Genomic DNA, 19062 nt, shown 5'->3' with positions numbered 1-19062 from the left:
TCAAAAAGCAGGATGAGAAAACATCACCTTGGATCTTCCATTCCCTGTTGTTTCATTCCCTCCCTGGCAGGAGCAGCAGGGAAGCTTTGAGTCATCACCAAACAAGAACCTTTTCATTATTATTGTTATTAGAAAAACACCTGTTGTAACAAGAACTAATCATCAAATCATCAAATGAATACAACAACAAAAAAGAAAACAACTCCCCAGTGTTCATTTCACACCAAAAAAAGAAAAAAAAAAAAAAAAAAGGAAAATGATCAGAGCTCAGGATTATTTGAGCTGAAACTTCCTCCCCTGCAAACTCCTCTGTGCTGAGGTGTGGAAAATCCTGGAAGGTGTTGGCTGGACACTGTGGGGTGTGAGAGAGACCCTGACAGGCAGAACCCTGATTGTGGAACCCCAAAAGGCTGCAAAATCCCCCCCCAAAAATCTCTGTCCCTGCAGGAATGTTCATCTGGAAAAGAGGAGGAGGAGGAAGAGGAAGATGATGGAAATGAAGATGACGAAGAAGATGACGAAGATGAAGATGAAGATGAAGAAGATGAAGATGAAGAAGACGAAGAAGAAGAAGAAGAAGAAGAAGAAGAAGAAGAGGAAGAAGAAGAAGAGGAAGAAGAAGATAAAGAGAAGAGGAAGAGGAAGAGAAGAGGAAGAGGAGGAAGAGAAGAAGAGCAAGAGAAGAGCAAGAGAAGGATCTCTCTCTCAGCTGACTGGGAATGTTGACCTGGAGAAGCTCCAGGGACACCTCAGAGCTCCCTCCAGGGCCTGAAGGGGCTCCAGGAGAGCTGGAGAGGAACTGGGGACAAGGGATGGAGGGACAGGACACACGGAATGGCTTTGAACTGCAAAAGGGGAGATTTGGGGACATTGGGCAGGAATTCCTGGCTGTGAGGGTGGGGAGGGGCTGGGGTGGAATTCCCAGAGGAGCTGTGGCTGCCCCTGGATCCCTGGGAGTGCCCAAGGCTGGGCTGGACAGGAGCACAGTGGGATGGTGGAAGTGTCCCTGCCCATGGGAAGAGGCAAAATGGGATCTTTAAAGCCCCTCCCACCCCAAACCATCCCGGGACTTCCACCCTAAACCATCCCAGGACTCCTCATTGGGATCTTCAACGTCCATCCCACCCCAAATCATTCCAGGACTCCCCTTTGGGATTTTTAACACCCTTCCCACCCCAGGCCATGCCAGGACTCCCCTCCCAGCAGGGAGGAGGGTCAGAGTCACCTTTTTCTGTAAGGGTGAAGGAACCCAAACTGTGAGGGTTGGGAGGGGCTGGAATGGCATTCCCAGAGCAGCTGTGGCTGCCCCTGGATCCCTGGGAGTGTCCAAGGCCAGGCTGGACAGGGTTTGGAGCAGCCTGGGCCAGTGGGAGCTGTCCCTGCCCGTGGGTTTTAAGCTCCCTCCCAAGCCAAACCAGGGTGGTTACGTGTCTATAATTTACAATTCCATACCAGTATCTATCACCTACACTAAAAGGATCATTTCTACTTTGACCCAATCCCCTTAAACTACTTTGTGCCACCATCACATCAGAAGATGGAGGCCAAAGGAGAAGAAGAACTCAGGGCTCCACTCTAAATCCTCCATCTTGTCCCCATTAATCTCCACTCTAAAAACCCCAAACCACACAATTTTCCACCCTGTGCTGTGCTAAACTACTGGTTTTTACACTTTTGTGACTTGCAATTCTCCTCTCAACGTTGGAGGCTTTTCCCATGAGCTGAAATCAAAGCCAGTGTCTTCCTGGGCTCTGTGCAGGGTCCTCAACCCCCGTGTACAGATCCCAAACCCCCTGGCCAGGATTCAAACCCTCTGGGTCAGGTCCCAGGGTGCCCAAAGGGATTCCCTGGACTCTTTCAGTTGGGGATCCCAGGAAAAGCAGGAACTGCTGCTCCAGCAGCTTCCCAGTGTGTTGGGAAAAATGGAACAGGAAGAACTTATAGATATGATTGTCTGGTAAGAAATACTGCAGATGTCAAACCTGTGAGTGAAATAGAAATGAAGGGCAGCTTTGAGATGTGACCATGGCAGGCAGGAAGACAGGGATGAGCTGGAGATGGGTGGAAGGACAAGAAAACAAAAGGACCCAGGAATGTTGCCTTTCCACCCTGCCAAGGCATCAGGGCACAAGTGCATGAGAAAGTTTTGAGTTTAGAATATAAAATGACATGGCAATGTAGCAGTTCTCATAGGCTGCATGCAAAGTTTGTGGGTTTTGTATCTTGCACTGGTTGGTCACCGTAAATTAGAATATTCAACACACAAAGAGGTAGAATGGATTGTAACAATGTGCTTGTTCTCTCTTCCCTTCTGCTCTCTCTTGCCCTCTCTTGCTCTTGCTTTTTCCCCCACACTTTTTCCACCCTCTTTTCCTCTACTCTCTTGCTTGCTCTCTTCCCCCATTTCTACCCCTTAGTTCTCTTCTACTCCCTCTCTCTTCCCTTTCTCTCTGTGGGGTTCCCTCCAGCCCAGGCTGGTGGCTGAAGGCAAAGCCCTTTTACCCACAACCCTTGCAATAAAACCTCGTGTTTCTAGAACATCTCAGCTCTGCAGAGTTCTGTTGGAGTCCAGGACATCCCTTTGGATGAGCTGGGACCCGGGAAAGGGAATGTGAGCCCTGGACAGGGGGTGTGGAGCTGGTCCAGGGGGGTTGGAGACCTTGGCACAGCCCAGGAAAACACTGGGGTTGATCTCAGCCCATGGGAGAAACTTCCAACACAAGGAGAGGAATTGCAAATCACCAGGAAGTGAAAACAGTAGTTTAGCACAGTAGAACATACAAAATTCAGTAGTTTTAGGGTTTTTAGAATAGAAGTAAATGGGGGACAGGATGGTGGGATTTGGGTGGTGCCTCGTGTCCCTCTCCTTCTCCCCCGCCCTCCATCCCCTGGGGTGGTGATGATATAAGATAGTGAGAGTGGGTTGGGTCAGAGCAGAAATGACCCTTTTAGTGTGAGCCCTGGGCATTGGTGTGAAGTTGTAAATAACCTACACGTAACTATCTGTATAAATGTGAGGTGACCCCCATCAATGGTCAGTCCCCTCATGTCCCAGCCCTGTCCAGACCTCGGCTGGGAGCGGAGAAAACTCTGAGATACCAAATAATAAACAACTCGAGAAACCAGAAAACAAGGCCTTGAAGACTCCGCTTCTTTGTACCAACACGACTCGGGGCTTTTAGAGGGCAAAGACTTTAAACCACTTGAATCTTGGGTGAGAAAACCAACCCAAGAGAGTCCCTTGTCCCTTGCCCAGGGCTGTCCCTGCAGCAGTGCCAGCCCCACCTTCGCAGCGCAGCACGGCGTTGTCCCACACCACGTTGCCCTCCTGCAGGACGCAGGTGACGGTCTCGGCGCCGTGGGTGCGGATGAAGCCTTCGTCACACAGGAAGGACACGGAGCTGCCCAGCTGGAGGCTGTCCCCAAAGCGCTTCCCGTTCACCGGGACACCCGGGTCAGGACACTCGTTGTGCCGGAACGCTGCGGGGACAGGGCAGGAGAGGAGGGGAGAGGGGGAAAAGAGGAGAGGAGGAAAAGAAAGGAGAAGAAGAGGAAAAGAGGAGGAGGAGAGGAGAAGAGGAGGAGAGGAGAAGAGGAAAAGAGAGGAGAAAAGGAAAGGAAAAGAGGAGAGGAGGAGAAGAGAGGAAAAGAGGAGATTAGGAGATGAGGAGGAGAGGAGAATAGGAAAAGAGAGGAGAAGAAGAGAAGAAAAGAGGAGGAAGAGGAGGAAGAGGAGGAAGAGAAGAGAAGAGAAGAGAAGAGAAGAGAAGAGAAGAGAAGAGAAGAGAAGAGAAGAGAAGAGAAGAGAAGAGAAGAGAAGAGAAGAGAAGAGAAGAGAAGAGAAGAGAAGAGAAGAGAAGGGAAGGGAAGGGAAGGGAAGGGAAGGGAAGGGAAGGGAAGGGAAGGGAAGGGAAGGGAAGGGAAGAAAAGAAAAGAAAAGAAAAGAAAAGAAAAGAAAAGAAAAGAAAAGAAAAGAAAAGAAAAGAAAAGAAAAGAAAAGAAAAGAAAAGAAAAGAAAAGAAAAGAAAAGAAAAGAAAAGAGGAAGAAAAGAGGAGGAAAAAAGGAGAGGAGGATATTATAGATAAATATATTTTTGATATATATATATAAAAATAGATGTAATAAATTATACATATAATATACATATATTTATATATAATAGATAATATATATAATATATAATATATATTACAATATATTGTATTTTATAATATATAATATATATTATATAAAATACAATATATTTTAATATATAATACATAATATATAATATCTATATATATATTATATATATACCATATATTGTACTATATAATATATCATATATATGTTACATATTACATGTTATGTTATATTATATATTATGCTATATATTTTTATTGTATTATATAATATACAATATATACGTTACATATTACATGTTATGTTATATTATATTATATATTATGCTATATATATTATGTAGTATTATATATATTATATGTGCATATATTATATATATTACAGGCATATATATTATTATATATTTTCATGCATGTATTATTATATATAGTATACATATTACATATATATATATAAAAATAAATTATAAATATATTCTTCAACAAATAAAACTGCTTTTTATCCCCTTAATTTTGCCTGACCTCTCTTTTTAGTCAGCCCCCCTAAAAAAAAAAAAAAAAAAAAAAAAAAAGAGGAAAAAAAAAAGAAAAAAAGAGAAGAAAAAGATCAGTGCTCACTGGTGAAGGTGATGTTGAAACCTCTCTTCTCCATGGAGTGGTCAGTCTGGAACTCCAGCCTGGCCACATGGCCGCTGCTGGTCAGCGAGGAGGGGATGTGGCTGCCCGAGAAGGTGCCCAGCACGGGGGACTCGGCCGTGCCCCCGTCCTTCACCGCCAGGAAATCAAACTGGGGCTCCACGTCGAAGTCGTTGAAGGCCAGGTGGATGCGGCTCTCGGGGTTGGCGATGATCAGCCACACGCAGTGCAGGCTGCTCCCGTACTCCTCGGGGTAGTTCGGGGACAGCACGATGCCCGACGGGCTGGTGAAGTTGAAAAAGCAGGAAACTGCAAAGGGAAAGTGCCATCAGTCCTATGGATATTCCTGTCCCCAATGTTCCCACAAATTCCTGCTCCTGACAAAGCAAAGCAGGAAAAACTGCAAAGGGAAAGTGCCATCAGTCCTATGGATATTCCTGTCCCCAATGTTCCCACAAATTCCTGCTCCTGGAAAAGCAAAGCAGGAAACTGCAAAGGGAAAGTGCCATCAGTCCTATGGATATTCCTGTCCCCAGTGTTCCCTCAAATTCCTGTTCCCACAAATTCCCACTCCTGGAAGAGCAGGAAACTTCAAAGGGAAAGTGCCATCAGTCCTACGGATATTCCAGTCCCCAATGTTCCCACAAATTCCTGCTCCTGGAAAAGCAGGAAACTGCAAAGGGAAAGTGCCATCAGCCCCAAAGACATCCTTGTGCCAACCCCCCTTCCCTGGGAGGTTCCCACAAATTCCTGCTCCTGGAAGAGCAGGAAACTGCAAGGGGAAAGTGCCATCAGCTCCATAGATATTCCTGTCCCCAGTGTTCCCACAAATTCCTGCTCCTGGAAAAGCAAAGCAGGAAACTGCAAAGGGAAAGTGCCATCACTCCTATGCATATCCCTGTCCCAGGGTGTTCCCTCAAATTCCTGTTCCCACAAATTCCTGCTCCTGAAAAAGCAGGAAACTGCAAAGGGAAAGTGCCATCAGCCCCAAAGACATCCTTGTGCCAACCCCCCTTCCCTGGGAGGTTCCCACAAATTCCTGCTCCTGGAAGAGCAGGAAACTGCAAGGGGAAAGTGCCATCAGCTCCATAGATATTCCTGTCCCCAGTGTTCCCACAAATTCCTGCTTGCACAAATTCCCGCTCGTGGAAAAGCAGGAAACTGCAAAGGGAAAGTGCCATCAGTCCTATGGATATTCCTGTCCCCAGTGTTCCCACAAATTCCTGCTTGCACAAATTCCCGCTCCTGGAAAAGCAGGAAACTTCAAAGGGAAAGTGCCATCAGCTCCATAGATATCCCTGCCCTGGTGGGTTCCCACAAATTAATTCCAAATTCATTCCAGGACCACCCCAGGAGTGCTCCATTCACCAGGAGTCACTGGTTTATCTGCAGGGGGAAAAAGTGACCTCCAGGCTGCCAGAGGCCACTGACAGAATTTCTGTCTTCATATAAAGATCAGGCATTTCACCTGGATGGAAAACCAGGAGGGGAAAACTCCACCCTGGATCTTCCATTAATTCCCTTCCATTAATTCTTTAATTCCCTCCCTCGAGGGAGCAGCAGGGAAGTTTTTGGTCACCACAAAATCCCAATCTTTTGGTCACCACTAAATCAGAACATTTTGGTCACCACTGAATCAGAATCTTTTATTATTGGGATGAGAAAAACGCCTGTTCTTCAAGACTTTGGGTGGATTTGCCATTTCCCAGTCCCTTCCAGGTTCCTTTAACAGCAGGAGGAAAACGCCTCTTAGGTGGGATCTGGCACTTTCCAGGTGAATTCTCTTTCCTGTCCCTGGCTCATCCACAGGTGACAAACCCATCCCCAGGGTGCTGCAGACTCCTTGGGGTTTGCTGATAATAAAATCTGCTTTTTCCAGCTGCTGAGTTGGTTTTTCACCCGTTCTCCTCTCCAGATTCACCAAACTCCTTCCATGCACACCACTCCCGTCCCACAGGGGATATTTCAGGAAATGCAGTGCTTGGAGAAGGAGTTGGGAGTTAATTTGCTTTTTTTTGTGTACTTGGGAAGCCGTTTCCACCTGGCTGAGCACAGGGAGAAGCTCCGTGGAACAGCCCAAGAACATTCCCAAGTGCCAGGGTTGGCTCAAAGCAGAGGAATCTGCAGCCCTGGTGGAGGGGATGCTCTTCCCATCACAAATAAATCCCCCATTTCTGCTGGTTCCCCAAAAGAGGCACCCAACTGAGCTGCCATTGCCACGGGAATAATTAAATAATAATTAAAACTGGGTTTAAAATGAAGCTGAGAGGAACAGAGTGCACAAACCCCCACCCCAGCTCTCCAGGCTTTCAATCCATCTCAGGCTGCAGCTGCCAAGGCCCATTAATTTGGGAAGGCAAGGCTGCCTTTGAAGTGCTACCTCCCCGAATTTTGGGGATATTTTATGTCTGGATGCTTTGCTCATCCTTTTCCCCACCGCCACCCTTGGTAAAAGCCATTATTGGGAACATCCATCTCCCTAATTCCCGTTCCAGGGGATGAGCCTGGCTTGGGGTTGGCATTTAGACAATTATTTGGATCAGTGCTCTGTTATTTTCCCCCCTTCTGTCTCCCCTCACCACTTCATGGGCTGGGATCAAATAATTCAAATAATGGTGACGTTATCAAGGCCAGGGAGCTGCACAATATCCATTCCCTGCTCTCAGCCACAAAGAGAGCAGATTAAAGAGAAAACAAACTGAGAAACATCCTCAGGATTTTTTTTTTCTTTTTTTTTTTTTTTTTTGGGCTCTCTCTCTCTCTACCAGCCGCTGAAATATCAGGGGATGCTGTCAAATAATTCTGTCAGCATAAGCACGGTGTAATCTGCCTCGGGAAAATTGAAAATAAATGCCTTTGCACCCAGGGAAATGTCTCAGCTGCAGGGATGAGGTGTCTCCTCTAAATTTTGAAATCCGAGGGGGTGAATTAGCATTCAGCCAGGACCTCCAGCAGCCCAGCAAGACAGAGGTGCAGCCGCCAGATCAGAAAATAAAACAACAAAGGACTTGCTGACAAAGGGGAGAGGAGCAGAGCGAGGGAAGAATATAAAATTAACCTTTGCCAGATAAAACAAAGTGACAGATTAAAGAGGAGCTGATAAAAAAAAAAAGAATAAAAACCCTCCAAGAGTCTCCACTGCAGGGAAGTAAATGAGAGTTTTGATTTTCTTTAAGATCAGCGAGGAGAAAGGAGAGTTGGAGCTGGAGGAGCAAGGCCACTGGTCCAAAAGCTCTCCTGGATGGAGAGAAGAGCTGGAACCACATTCCAGAGGGAACATCCAGCCCAGGAAGCCACAAGGTTCATCAACAAGACCACAGTGTCTGTGAGATGATGTTCTTCATCTTTTGGAGGAGAGGAGGTTTTTCCTCATCATGGAAGGAGATTTTCTTCATTATCAGAGAAGATCTTTCCTCACTGTGGAAGGAAGTTCTTCCTCATCACGGAAGGTTTTTCCTTCACTAGGGAAGATTTTTCATGGACAGAGGTTTTGCCTCACAGTGGAAGATTTTCTTCACCATGGAAGGAGGCTTTTCCTCATCATGGAAGATTTTTCCTCACAGTGGAAGGAGGTTTTTCCCACCATGGATGGAGATTTTTCCTCATCATGGAAGGAAGTTTTTCCTCTCTCTGGAAGGAGGTTTTTATTCACAGTGGAAGGAGATTTTCCTCACTATGGAAAGAGATTTTCCTCACTGTGGAAGGAGGTTTTTATTCACAGTGGAAGGAGATTTTCCTCACTGTGGAAGGAGGTTTTCCTCACTGTGGAAGGAGGTTTTCTTCACTCTGGAGGGAGATTTTTCCTCACCATGGAAGGAGATTTTTCCTCATCATGGAAGGAAGTTTTTCCTCATTGTGGAAGGAGGTTTTTCCTCATTGTGGAAGATTTTTCCTCACCATGGAAGGAGATCTTTCCTCATGGTAGAAAGAAGTTTTTCCTCACAGTGGAAGGAGGCTTTTCCTCACCAAGGAAAAAGGTTTTTCCTCATCATGGAAGGATATTTTTCCTCATGGTAGAAAGAAGTTTTTCCTCATCATGGAAGAAAGTTTTTCCTCACTCTGGAAGGACATTTTTCTCACCATGGAAGATTTTTCCCCATCATGGAAGGAGGTTTGTCCTCATGGTAGAAAGAAGTTTTTCTTCATCATGGAAGGAGATTTTTCCTCACAGTGGAAGGAGATTTTCCTCCCTGTGGAAGGAGATTTCAGCTCTGGCTCTGGGGTCCCCATCACCTCCCTGGAGCCGGACACTGAGATACAGCAGAGCTGTTTAACAGCGTGTCCCAGGCAGGGCCAGGCTGTCAGGAGGAAGGTGATGCAGCAGGAGAGGTGGGACACAGCCCAGCCCCAGCTGTCTGGGGCTGCTGGAGCATCCCAAAGAGCAGCAGCACTCACCCCCAGCATGACAGAGGGCAGCCCTGCTGCCTGCAGCTGTCCATCAGCACCAGGCTGGGAGCAGCCCTGGCTGCAATTAATATTTATTACCTTTGTTAAATGCCAGGAGAGGCCGTTTCATGGTGGGGGCCGTTTACAGAGCTGATTGTGTCAATAATCCTTATATCTGTCAATAATTGTGTTTGTCAATAATTGTTATTGCTGACCAAGTGCTGCAAAGGCGAGGAGAAAAAGCCCTTTATTAAATGCAGAATAAATCAGAGCAGACACAGAGCATGTCATGAGTGAACCAGCACAGGGATTTGTTTGAGTTATCACGAGCAGCATCAGGATCCTGCCTTGGTTTAGAGCAGTGAAACAGGGAAGGAACAGCTCCTTGTTCTTCCCTTAGGAGAGGGACATGGGTGTGAACATGGATCAGGCAGGAGGTCTTCAGCAGGAGAAATTCCTGCAGTATTTTCCTTTCCTCTCCTCTCCTCTCCTCTCCTCTCCTCTCCTCTCCTCTCCTCTCCTCTCCTCTCCTCTCCTCTCCTCTCCTCTCCTCTCCTCTCCTCTCCTCTCCTCTCCTCTCCTCTCCTCGGCTGATTTTGTGAGGTCCCACCATGGCAGCAGCAAAGGCTCCGGGGTCAGGAGCTGAGAGCCAAGCAAGGAGTCACTGGAATAGCTGCAGTTTCCATGGGAACAATCCAAAATTCCTGACTTTCCTCTCCGTTTTTAGATCCTGCTCCCACAGACTGTGACCTCTTGGGAGAGAGCTGGGAGACAGGAGTGGATTTTCTGCTTTGCATTTCCATTTTTTTTTCCAAAAATTCCCTCGTCTAGGCAGAACTTGGTGATGGCCTGGAAAAGCAGGAGCTCAGCAGGAGCCTGATGAATTCCCAGAATTCCTGACCTGGGAAGAGCTGACAGTGCTGGAAGTTGCTCCAGCTGGGCAGCAAAGTGCTTCACATTTTGTATTTTCTTCTTTATCTGTTATTCCAAAGGTGGGAGGAAAAAAAAAATAAAAAAATCTTCATCTCACGGTGCCTTTTTCCTCCTGAAAACCCCACAGGGCAAGTGGGAGGCGAGGGAAGGAGTTTGGAGCAGAATTAAACTTGTTGTTATTTCACAGCAACAAAAACTCAGCTCAGCCCGGGGGTGGGACTGCAGGTATGAGGAGAAGAATGAGAACCAGGCAGGTTTTGGGGGAGCAAATCTTGAAGGAAAACATCACTGAATCTAAAATAGACGTGCAGGGAAGAGCAGGTTTCACTGCCACCCACTCCAGCACGAGCTGAGATTTGGGAACAAGCTGAAGTTCTGAAGTTTTTTAAAACTTACTGGGAGCTGCTTGATCCACCCTGGGCCAGGGCTGGGCTGGCTCCTGCAGCCACCTGCTCCTGGGATGTGCTCCAGGATCCTCTCCTGAGTCCCCACAGTGCCCAACAGAACTCTTCCTCTCCCAGTTCTTCTCTCCCTTGGGAATTCTCACAGTGGTCACAAGAAGGTGGAAGTTTGTGGCTGTTTTTTTTTGGTTCCAAAAAGAAGCCTCGTGGTGCTGCTGTTCACCCCTCCCGGGGGGTTTGGCACCTCCTGTGCAATTCCCTGGCACAATTTCCTGCAGGAATCATTCCTGCACCTTGAGCAAACACTGAAATCTCCTTCTCTGCTGGAGCAGAGCTGCAGAGCCAGGGCTGGGATGAGGAAAGGGAAGGTTTGGGAGCCTGGAACAAGCTGTGAACAGCAGCTACAAATCCCACATGGATCCTGCCTGCAGCTCTTTGCTTCCCCCCCTGCCAGGGCAGGCTGGGGCTCTGCTCGGGGCCACCAGGAGCATTTCCCCAGGGATTTGCTGCTCAAACCCCTCGGATCAAGGGCAGGGAGGTGAGGATGGGTCCTCAGGGACTCCCAACAACCTCAGGGCCCATCCCAGGCTGGAAGGGATCCAGCTGCTTCCCTGGGGCAGATTTATTATTTTTTTGTTTTATTTTTTTTTATCCCAAACCCATTAAAATATGCCCAGCAATGAACACGTTGATCCCCAATCCATGAACACAACTGTCCCAAATCCATTCAAACATTCCCAGGAAGGATCACGTTTATCCTCAGCCCAGTTAAACAGGCCCAGGAATGAACAGATTTATCCCAAATCCACTCAAACATTCCCAGGAGTGAACACACCTGTCCCCAGTCCATTCAAAACCAACCAGGAGTGAACACGTTTATCCCCAGTCCACCCAAACACTCCCAGGAATGAACAGATTTATCCCTAAACATTGCCAGGAATGAATAATACATTTGCTCCCAATCCATTCAAACATCCCCAGGAATGAACATGTTTATCCTCAATCCATTCAAACATTCCCAGGAATTAATAAATTTATCCCAAATCCGTTGCAACACTCCCAGCAATGACCACGTTAAGCCCAAACCCAAACATTTCTAGAAATGAATGTGTTTGCTCTCAATCCATTCAAACTTTCCCAAAAATGAACAGATTTATCTCAAATCCATTCACACATTCCCAGGAATGACCATATTTATCCCAAACCCAAATCAAACACTCCCAGGAATGAACATGTTCCATTCAAACATTCCCAGGATTGAACAGATTTATCCTCAAATCCATTCAAACATTCCCAGGAATCACGTTTATGCCAAACACAATCAAACATTCCCAGAAATGAACAGATTCATCCCCAAACCCAAACATTTCCAGAAATGAATGTGTTTGCTCTCAATCCATTCAAACATTCTCATATGAACGGATTTATCCGAAATCCATTCAACCATTCCCAGGAACAACAGATTTATCCCAAACCCAAATCAAATATTCCCAGACATGAACAGATTTATCCCCAAACTCAAACATTCCCAGCAATGACCACGTTAAGCCCAAACCCAAACAATTCTAGAAATGAAATGTGTTTGCTCTCAATCCATTCAAACATTCCCAGAAATGAACAGATTCATCCCAAACCCAAATTCAACATTCCCAGAAATGAACATGTTCCATTCAAACACTCCCAGGAATCACATTTATCCCAAATACAATCAAACAGTTCCAGAAATGAACAGATTTATCCCCAAACTCAAACATCCCCAGCAATGACCACGTTAAGCCCAAACCCAAACATTTCCAGAAATGAATGTGTTTGCTCTCAATCCATTCAAACTTTCCCAAAAATGAACAGATTTATCTCAAATCCATTCACACATTCCCAGGAATGACCATATTTATCCCAAACCCAAATCAAACACTCCCAGGAATGAACATGTTCCATTCAAACATTCCCAGGATTGAACAGATTTATCCTCAAATCCATTCAAACATTCCCAGGAATCACGTTTATGCCAAACACAATCAAACATTCCCAGAAATGAACAGATTCATCCCCAAACCCAAACATTTCCAGAAATGAATGTGTTTGCTCTCAATCCATTCAAACATTCTCATATGAACGGATTTATCCGAAATCCATTCAACCATTCCCAGGAACAACAGATTTATCCCAAACCCAAATCAAATATTCCCAGACATGAACAGATTTATCCCCAAACTCAAACATTCCCAGCAATGACCACGTTAAGCCCAAACCCAAACAATTCTAGAAATGAAATGTGTTTGCTCTCAATCCATTCAAACATTCCCAGAAATGAACAGATTCATCCCAAACCCAAATTCAACATTCCCAGAAATGAACATGTTCCATTCAAACACTCCCAGGAATCACATTTATCCCAAATACAATCAAACAGTTCCAGAAATGAACAGATTTATCCCCAAACTCAAACATCCCCAGCAATGACCACGTTAAGCCCAAACCCAAACATTTCCAGAAATGAATGTGTTTGCTCTCAATCCATTCAAACATTCCCAGAAATGAACGGATTTATCCCAAAGCCATTCAACCATTCCCAGGAATAAACAGATTTATCCCAAACCCAAACATTCCCAGGAATGACCCCATTAATCCCAAAACTCTTCTGAGCGACACCAACCACCCCAACCCTGCAGAACCTCCCCAGGATTTTTTGGCACAAATCCCCTCCTTTCCCTCTCCCACCACTGAATTTCCTCCCAAACACAAGACGGGTCCAAAAAACCCTGAATTTTCTGAGTCTGATCCCAACAAACTCCACCAGGAATTCCGGCAATTCCCTGGAATGGCTCTCCCAGGAATGGCAGAGGGCACCTAAAGCGAGGCAGGATCGCTGCCCCAGGCACTGATAATTTTTGTCATTTGTCAAATTTTGGCATTTATTTGTCCCTCCCACGGAATTTTACGGCGCCGCCTGGCACGGGTCAAACCCCCAGAGGAAAAAGCACAGGACGGAAAGTTGGGAATGGCAAAAGGAGCAGGGAAAGGAAGGACAAAGATCTCACAAAGATTCAGACCCACCCCCAGGAGCACCAGGGCTCTGCTCTTTCCATCAAATAAATCTCATCAAGTGGATTTTGGGCGCTTCTCATTGCAAATAAAAACAGAAAATGAGGTTTTTTTCCCCCTCTAATCCACACGAGGATGTTTGAACAGCAATTCCCAGCCTGGATTTGGAGGTTTTGGCTCCTCACCACATCCTCCATCCTCACACAGTGAGAGCAACTCCAGAGCTGGAATTATGGAGCTGATTCTCTGTTTATAAATGGAATAATCTCCTCAAGCCACAGGAAATTTCAGCTGGAATATTCTATCCTCAAATCAGAGCTGAGGAAGCACAACAAGGGTTTTCCTTCACAAAAAAAATTGTACAGAAAACCACCTGAACTGTGCAGAAATAAACACCCAGACACCCAAATGGAACAGGAGAGACACACAACTGCACAGGAACAGCCACCCAGACACAGAAATGGAATAGAAACAGACACCCAGAGACTTGAATTGTACAGAAATAAACACCCAGACACCCACAAAGTACAGGAACAGACAGCCAGACACCAAAATCCTGCAGAAATAAACACCCAGACACCCAAATCCTACAGAAACAGACACCCAGACACACAAATCCTACAAAAACAGACATCCAGACACACAAATCCCGCAGAAACAGACACCCAGACACACAAATTGGACAGAAAGGACACCCAGACACACAAATCCCATAGAAATAAACACCCAGACACACAAATAGAATAAAAACAGACACCCAGACACCCAAATCCTGCAGAAACAGACACCCAGACACACAAATTGAACAGAAAGGACACCCAGACACACAAATTTTGCAGGAACAGACACCCAGACACTTGACATTTTACAGAAGAAAACACCCAGACAGCCATATTTAAGAGGAACACGACCCCAGACACCTAAAAAAACAACCAGACTCTAAAATCCCACAGGAACAAACCCCCAGATCCCCAAATTTCACAGAAATAAACCCCCAGACCCCCAAATTTCACAAAGACAACCCCACCTAGATCCCCAAATTCACCCCTAACCCACAGAACCCTTCTGCTCCTCAACTTCTGCTCCCAAATTCTTTCTCCCAGATCCCTGCTGCCACGTTCTTTCTCCTAAATCCCTGCTCCCCAACTGCCAGCTCTCAACTCCTGCTCCCAAATCCCAGCTCTCCAGTCCCTGTTTAACTCCTACTCCCAACTCCCAGCTCCCAAATTGTCTCTCAAATCCCTGCTCCCCAAATTCCAGCTCTCAATCCCTGTTTAACTCCTACTCCCATATCCCAGCTCCCAATACCTGTTCCCCAAATCCTTTCTCCCAACTCCCAGCTCCCAAATTCTCTCTCAAATCCTGTTCCCCAAATTTCAGCTCTCAAATCCCTGCTCAACTCCTGTTCCCCAAATTCTTTCTCCCAAATCCCAACTCTCAACTCTTGCTCCCCAAATCCCAGCTCTCCAATCCCTGTTTAACTCCTACTCCCATATCCCAGCTCCCAACCCCTGTTCCCTAAATCCTTTCTCCCAATTCCCAGCTTCCAAATTCCTTCTCCCAAATCCCTGCTCCCCAAATCCCAGCTCTCCAATCCTTGCTCAATTCCTGCTCCCATATCCCTGGTCCCCAACTCCCAGCTCTCAACTCCTGCTCCCAAATCCCAGCTCTCCAATCCCTGCTCAACTCCTGCTCCCCAAATTCTCTCCCAAATTCTCTCCCAAATCCCTGCTCCTCAACTCCTTTCTCCCAAATCCCTGTTTCCAACCCCTGATCCTTAACTCCTGCTCCAAAACCCCTGCTCCCTGAATCCCAGCTCCCAACTCTGCTCCCCAAATTCCAGTTCTCAACTCCTGCTCCCAAATCCCAGCTGCTCAGATTCTTTCTCCCAAATCCCTGCTCCCCAAATTCCCGCTCTCCAATCCCTGTTTAACTCCTACTCCCATATCCCAGCTCACAACTCCTGTTCCCCAAATTCTTTCTCCCAATTCCCAGCTCTCAAATCCCAACTCAACTCCTGCTCCCCAAATTCTCTCCCAAATCCTGCTCCCAAATCCCTGATCCTCAACTCCTTTCTCCCAAATCTCTGTTTCCAACCCCTGATCCTTAACTCCTGCTCCAAATTTCTTGTCCCTGAATCCCAGCTCCCAACTCTGCTCCCCAAATCCCAGTTCTCAGCTCCTGCTCCCAAATCCTCAGATTCTCTCTCCCAAATCCCTGCCCACCAATCCCAGCTCCCCAAATTCCAGCTCTCAAATCCTTGCTCAACTCCTGCTCCCATATCCCAGCTCCCAACCCCTGTTCCCCAAATCCTTTCTCCCAGTTCCCAGCTCCCAAATTCTTTCTCCCAAATCCCTGTTCCCCAAATCCCAGCTCAACTCCTGTTCCCCAAATTCTCTCTCAAATCCTGTTCCCCAAATTCCAGCTCTCCAGTCCCTGGGGTGAAGGTCTAGAAGGGCCTGTGGGAGATTTTTCCCACTGCCTTGCTGATCCAAAAATATCCCAAGAGACATTTCCCACATCCATAAATATCCCAAGAGAACGGATCACGCCGGAATTATTTTAACAGAAAGATTCCTGTCATGCTTTGCACGGATGGGGCTTGATTTGATCAATATCAAGAATCCTGTTTGACCAAAAAGTCTCATTTTAACTCTGCTCTGACCCAGTTCTGAGCACAAACCACAGGTTTTTACTCTCACTCCAAACTCTCAGCACGAGCCTCGACCACACCAAGTTGTCCCAAGTCCCCTGAAATTCCGGGAAATTAAAAGGAAAAACCAGCACAGAACCAGCCCAACACCTCCCACCTCCCAGAGAATCAGGAAAAACTCCAATATTTTGCAGCTGATTTGGTTACAAAGGGGAAAATAAAAACAAACCAAAGAGGAAGGGAGGGATGGCACCTGGAAAAGTCAGAACTCAGGAATTGCTTCCTTTCCCCAGGCATTTCTCTGAGCTTAAATCAGTGTTTGAAAAGAAAGGAACTGACCTCAAAGTGGTTTTTCCCCCCTCTCCATGACCCCAAATTCTCTCCCAGCTCTGCAGGATCTGCTTTTCCCACCCCCAGCTCCAACCTTTTCAGGGATCAGCTCCTGCCAGGCCACATTTCCACTGGAATCTCACCCACCTTGTCACCTGCACTTCTAAAAACAACATTTCTGCTTTTCCCTCCCCTCTCCCTCTCTCCATCCTGCCCTCCCTCAAGTGGATTTTCCTCTCCTGGTTTTTTTCCAGGCTCAGTCTCACTCCCCTGCACCACAGACCCTGCCCAGATTTTGGTAGAGCTGATAAAGAAAAGGAGATAAAGAGCAGAGTGAGGTTATCACCAAGTGGGGAACTCAGAGCTCCTGCAGTGCCCAAACCCAGCCTTGTCCCTGCAGGAAGGTCCTGGCAGGGCAATAAAGCAAATTGCCCAAAGGATCACCCAGAGCATGAAAACCCCACAGGGACTGTGCACAAACTCCCATTTCCATCCCCAAAGTGGGATCCTGAGTCACCTCGGGGAGCAGAACATCCCAAAATCTGCTGAGAACTTGGGGAACAAATGCCAAAACAAGGCCCAGCAGGAGGGAGCCTGGAGAGCAGCAGATCAGGAGGGAAAACTGAGGGGCCAAAACCAGAATTCAGGTTTAAATCTTGGATTTGGCCATGTCCTGTCTGTGCCACTGACACCAAAGACTGAATTTCCTGCAGGGCAGGGCAGGGAGAGCCCAGAACTGCCCAAATCTCCCCCAGCAAAGAGAATCCAAGTTTAAATTATGGATTTGCCCATGTCCTGTCTGTGCCACTGACACCAAAGACTGAATTTCCCCAAGGGCAGGGCAGGGAAAGCCCTCTCAGACACAAAAATTGTACAGAATTTGTGTACAAAGCCCAAATCTCTCCCAGCAAACAGAATCCAGGTTTAAATCTTGAATTTGGCAGTGTCCTGTCTATACCAGAGCTACCAAAGATTGATTTTCCTTCAGGGCAGGGCAGGGAGTGCCCAAATCTCCCTCTGCAAACAGAATTTGGGTTTAAATCAAACCCAGATTTGAATTTGGCCATGTCCTGTCTGTGCCACTGACACCAAAGACTGAATTTCCTGCAGGACAGGACAGGGAGAGCCCTGCCAGACACAAAAATTGTACAGAATTTGTGAAATCTGCAAATCTCCCCCAGCAAAGAGAATCCAAGTTTAAATCATGGATTTGGTCATGTTCTGTCTGTGCCACAGCCACCAAGAACTGATTTTCCATCAGGGCAGGGCAGGAAGAGCCCAAACCTCCCTCTCCTCCCCCCTGCCCTGCCCAGGGGAAGAGCCCAAACCTCCCCCCAGTCCAGGTGAAGGTGTCACTGTTGGGAAAGATGGGACAGGAGGGACTTATGGATATGATTGTCTGGTAAGAAATACTGCAGATGTAAAACCTGTGAGTGAAATAGGAATAAAAGCCAGTTTTGAGATGTGATCATGGCAGGCAGGAAAATGGGGATGAGCTGGAGGTGGGTGGAAGGACAGGAAAACAAAAGGACTCAGGAATGTTGCCTTTCCACTCTGCAAAGGGATCAGGGAGAAAACAGGTAAGGAAGTCTTTAGAGTTTAGAATATAAAATGACATGATAATGTAGCAGTTCTCATAGGCTGCATGCAAAGTTTGTGGGTTTTGTATCTTGCACGGGTTGGTCACTGTAAATTGGAATATTCAACACACAAAGAGATAGAATGGATTGTAACAAGGTGAGGTGATCGCTCTCTTGTCCTGCCCCTCTGCCCTCCTGCCCTCTCTTGTTTCTCCCCTCTCTTCTCTCTCTCTCTTGCTCCTGTTTTCTCCCCACACTTTCCCCCTGCTCTTACCCCATTTTTACCCCTTTGCTCTCTTCTACCCTCTCTCTCCCCATTCTCTCTTTGGGGTTCCCTCCAGCCCAGGCTGGTGCCTGAAGGCAAATCCCTCTTTACCCACCACCCTTGTAATAATAACCCCAGGTGTTTCTAGAACATCCCAGCTCTGCAGAGTTCCCTCTCCCTGCCCTCCACAGAAACCACTACACACCACCAGCAGCACAGAGTCCCCTGGGAGGCCACAGGGGGCTGTCTGAGGACCTCCTGGCCACACTTACACACACACACAGGTTTCTGAGCAGACCACTGGCTGCTCTTTTGGCAGGTGATGCTCCTGTGGCCCTTGAGCTCGAAGGCGGGCTGGCACTCGAAGTGCAGCGTGTCCCCGTGGCCGAAGCTGGAGCCCAGTCTGCGGCCAAAGGCCGGGACCCCCGGGTCACCACAGCTGCCCTGGTCGATCTCTGCAGGGGAAACAACACAGGCCTTGGGTTGGCAGAGAGAAAATGCGGAATTTAGGGGTGGGGAAGGGGTTGGAAGAGAAAACGTCAAGTTTGAGGGTGGGGAAGGGACTGGAAGAGAGAGTTGGGGTGTGGGGAAAGGGCTGGAAGAGAAAACACAGAATTTGGGTGTGGGGAAGGACTGCGAGAGAAAAAATGTCAAATTTGGGGGTGGGGAAGGAGTTGGAAGAGTGAATTTGGGTGTGGGGAAGGAGAAAAT

At 47.0% G+C, this 19062-nt stretch overlaps 1 protein-coding gene across 1 annotated transcript in view; it reads right to left on the bottom strand.

The window, feature by feature from the left end:
• Positions 1 to 19062, bottom strand: part of CSMD2 (CUB and Sushi multiple domains 2) — a gene marked incomplete at both ends in the record, with an annotated part of 295395 nt that overhangs the window by 97287 nt on the left and 179046 nt on the right. The window contains 3 exon segments of the mRNA XM_083879352.1: positions 3286 to 3480; positions 4741 to 5067; positions 18624 to 18806. Of these exon segments, the coding sequence (XP_083735478.1) occupies positions 3286 to 3480; positions 4741 to 5067; positions 18624 to 18806 (705 nt within the window).

This window comes from Zosterops lateralis (genome assembly GCF_965231275.1).
Source record: "Zosterops lateralis genome assembly, chromosome: 28".
Lineage (NCBI taxonomy): Eukaryota > Metazoa > Chordata > Aves > Passeriformes > Zosteropidae > Zosterops > Zosterops lateralis.
This window is presented reverse-complemented; position numbering and strand designations above follow the sequence as displayed.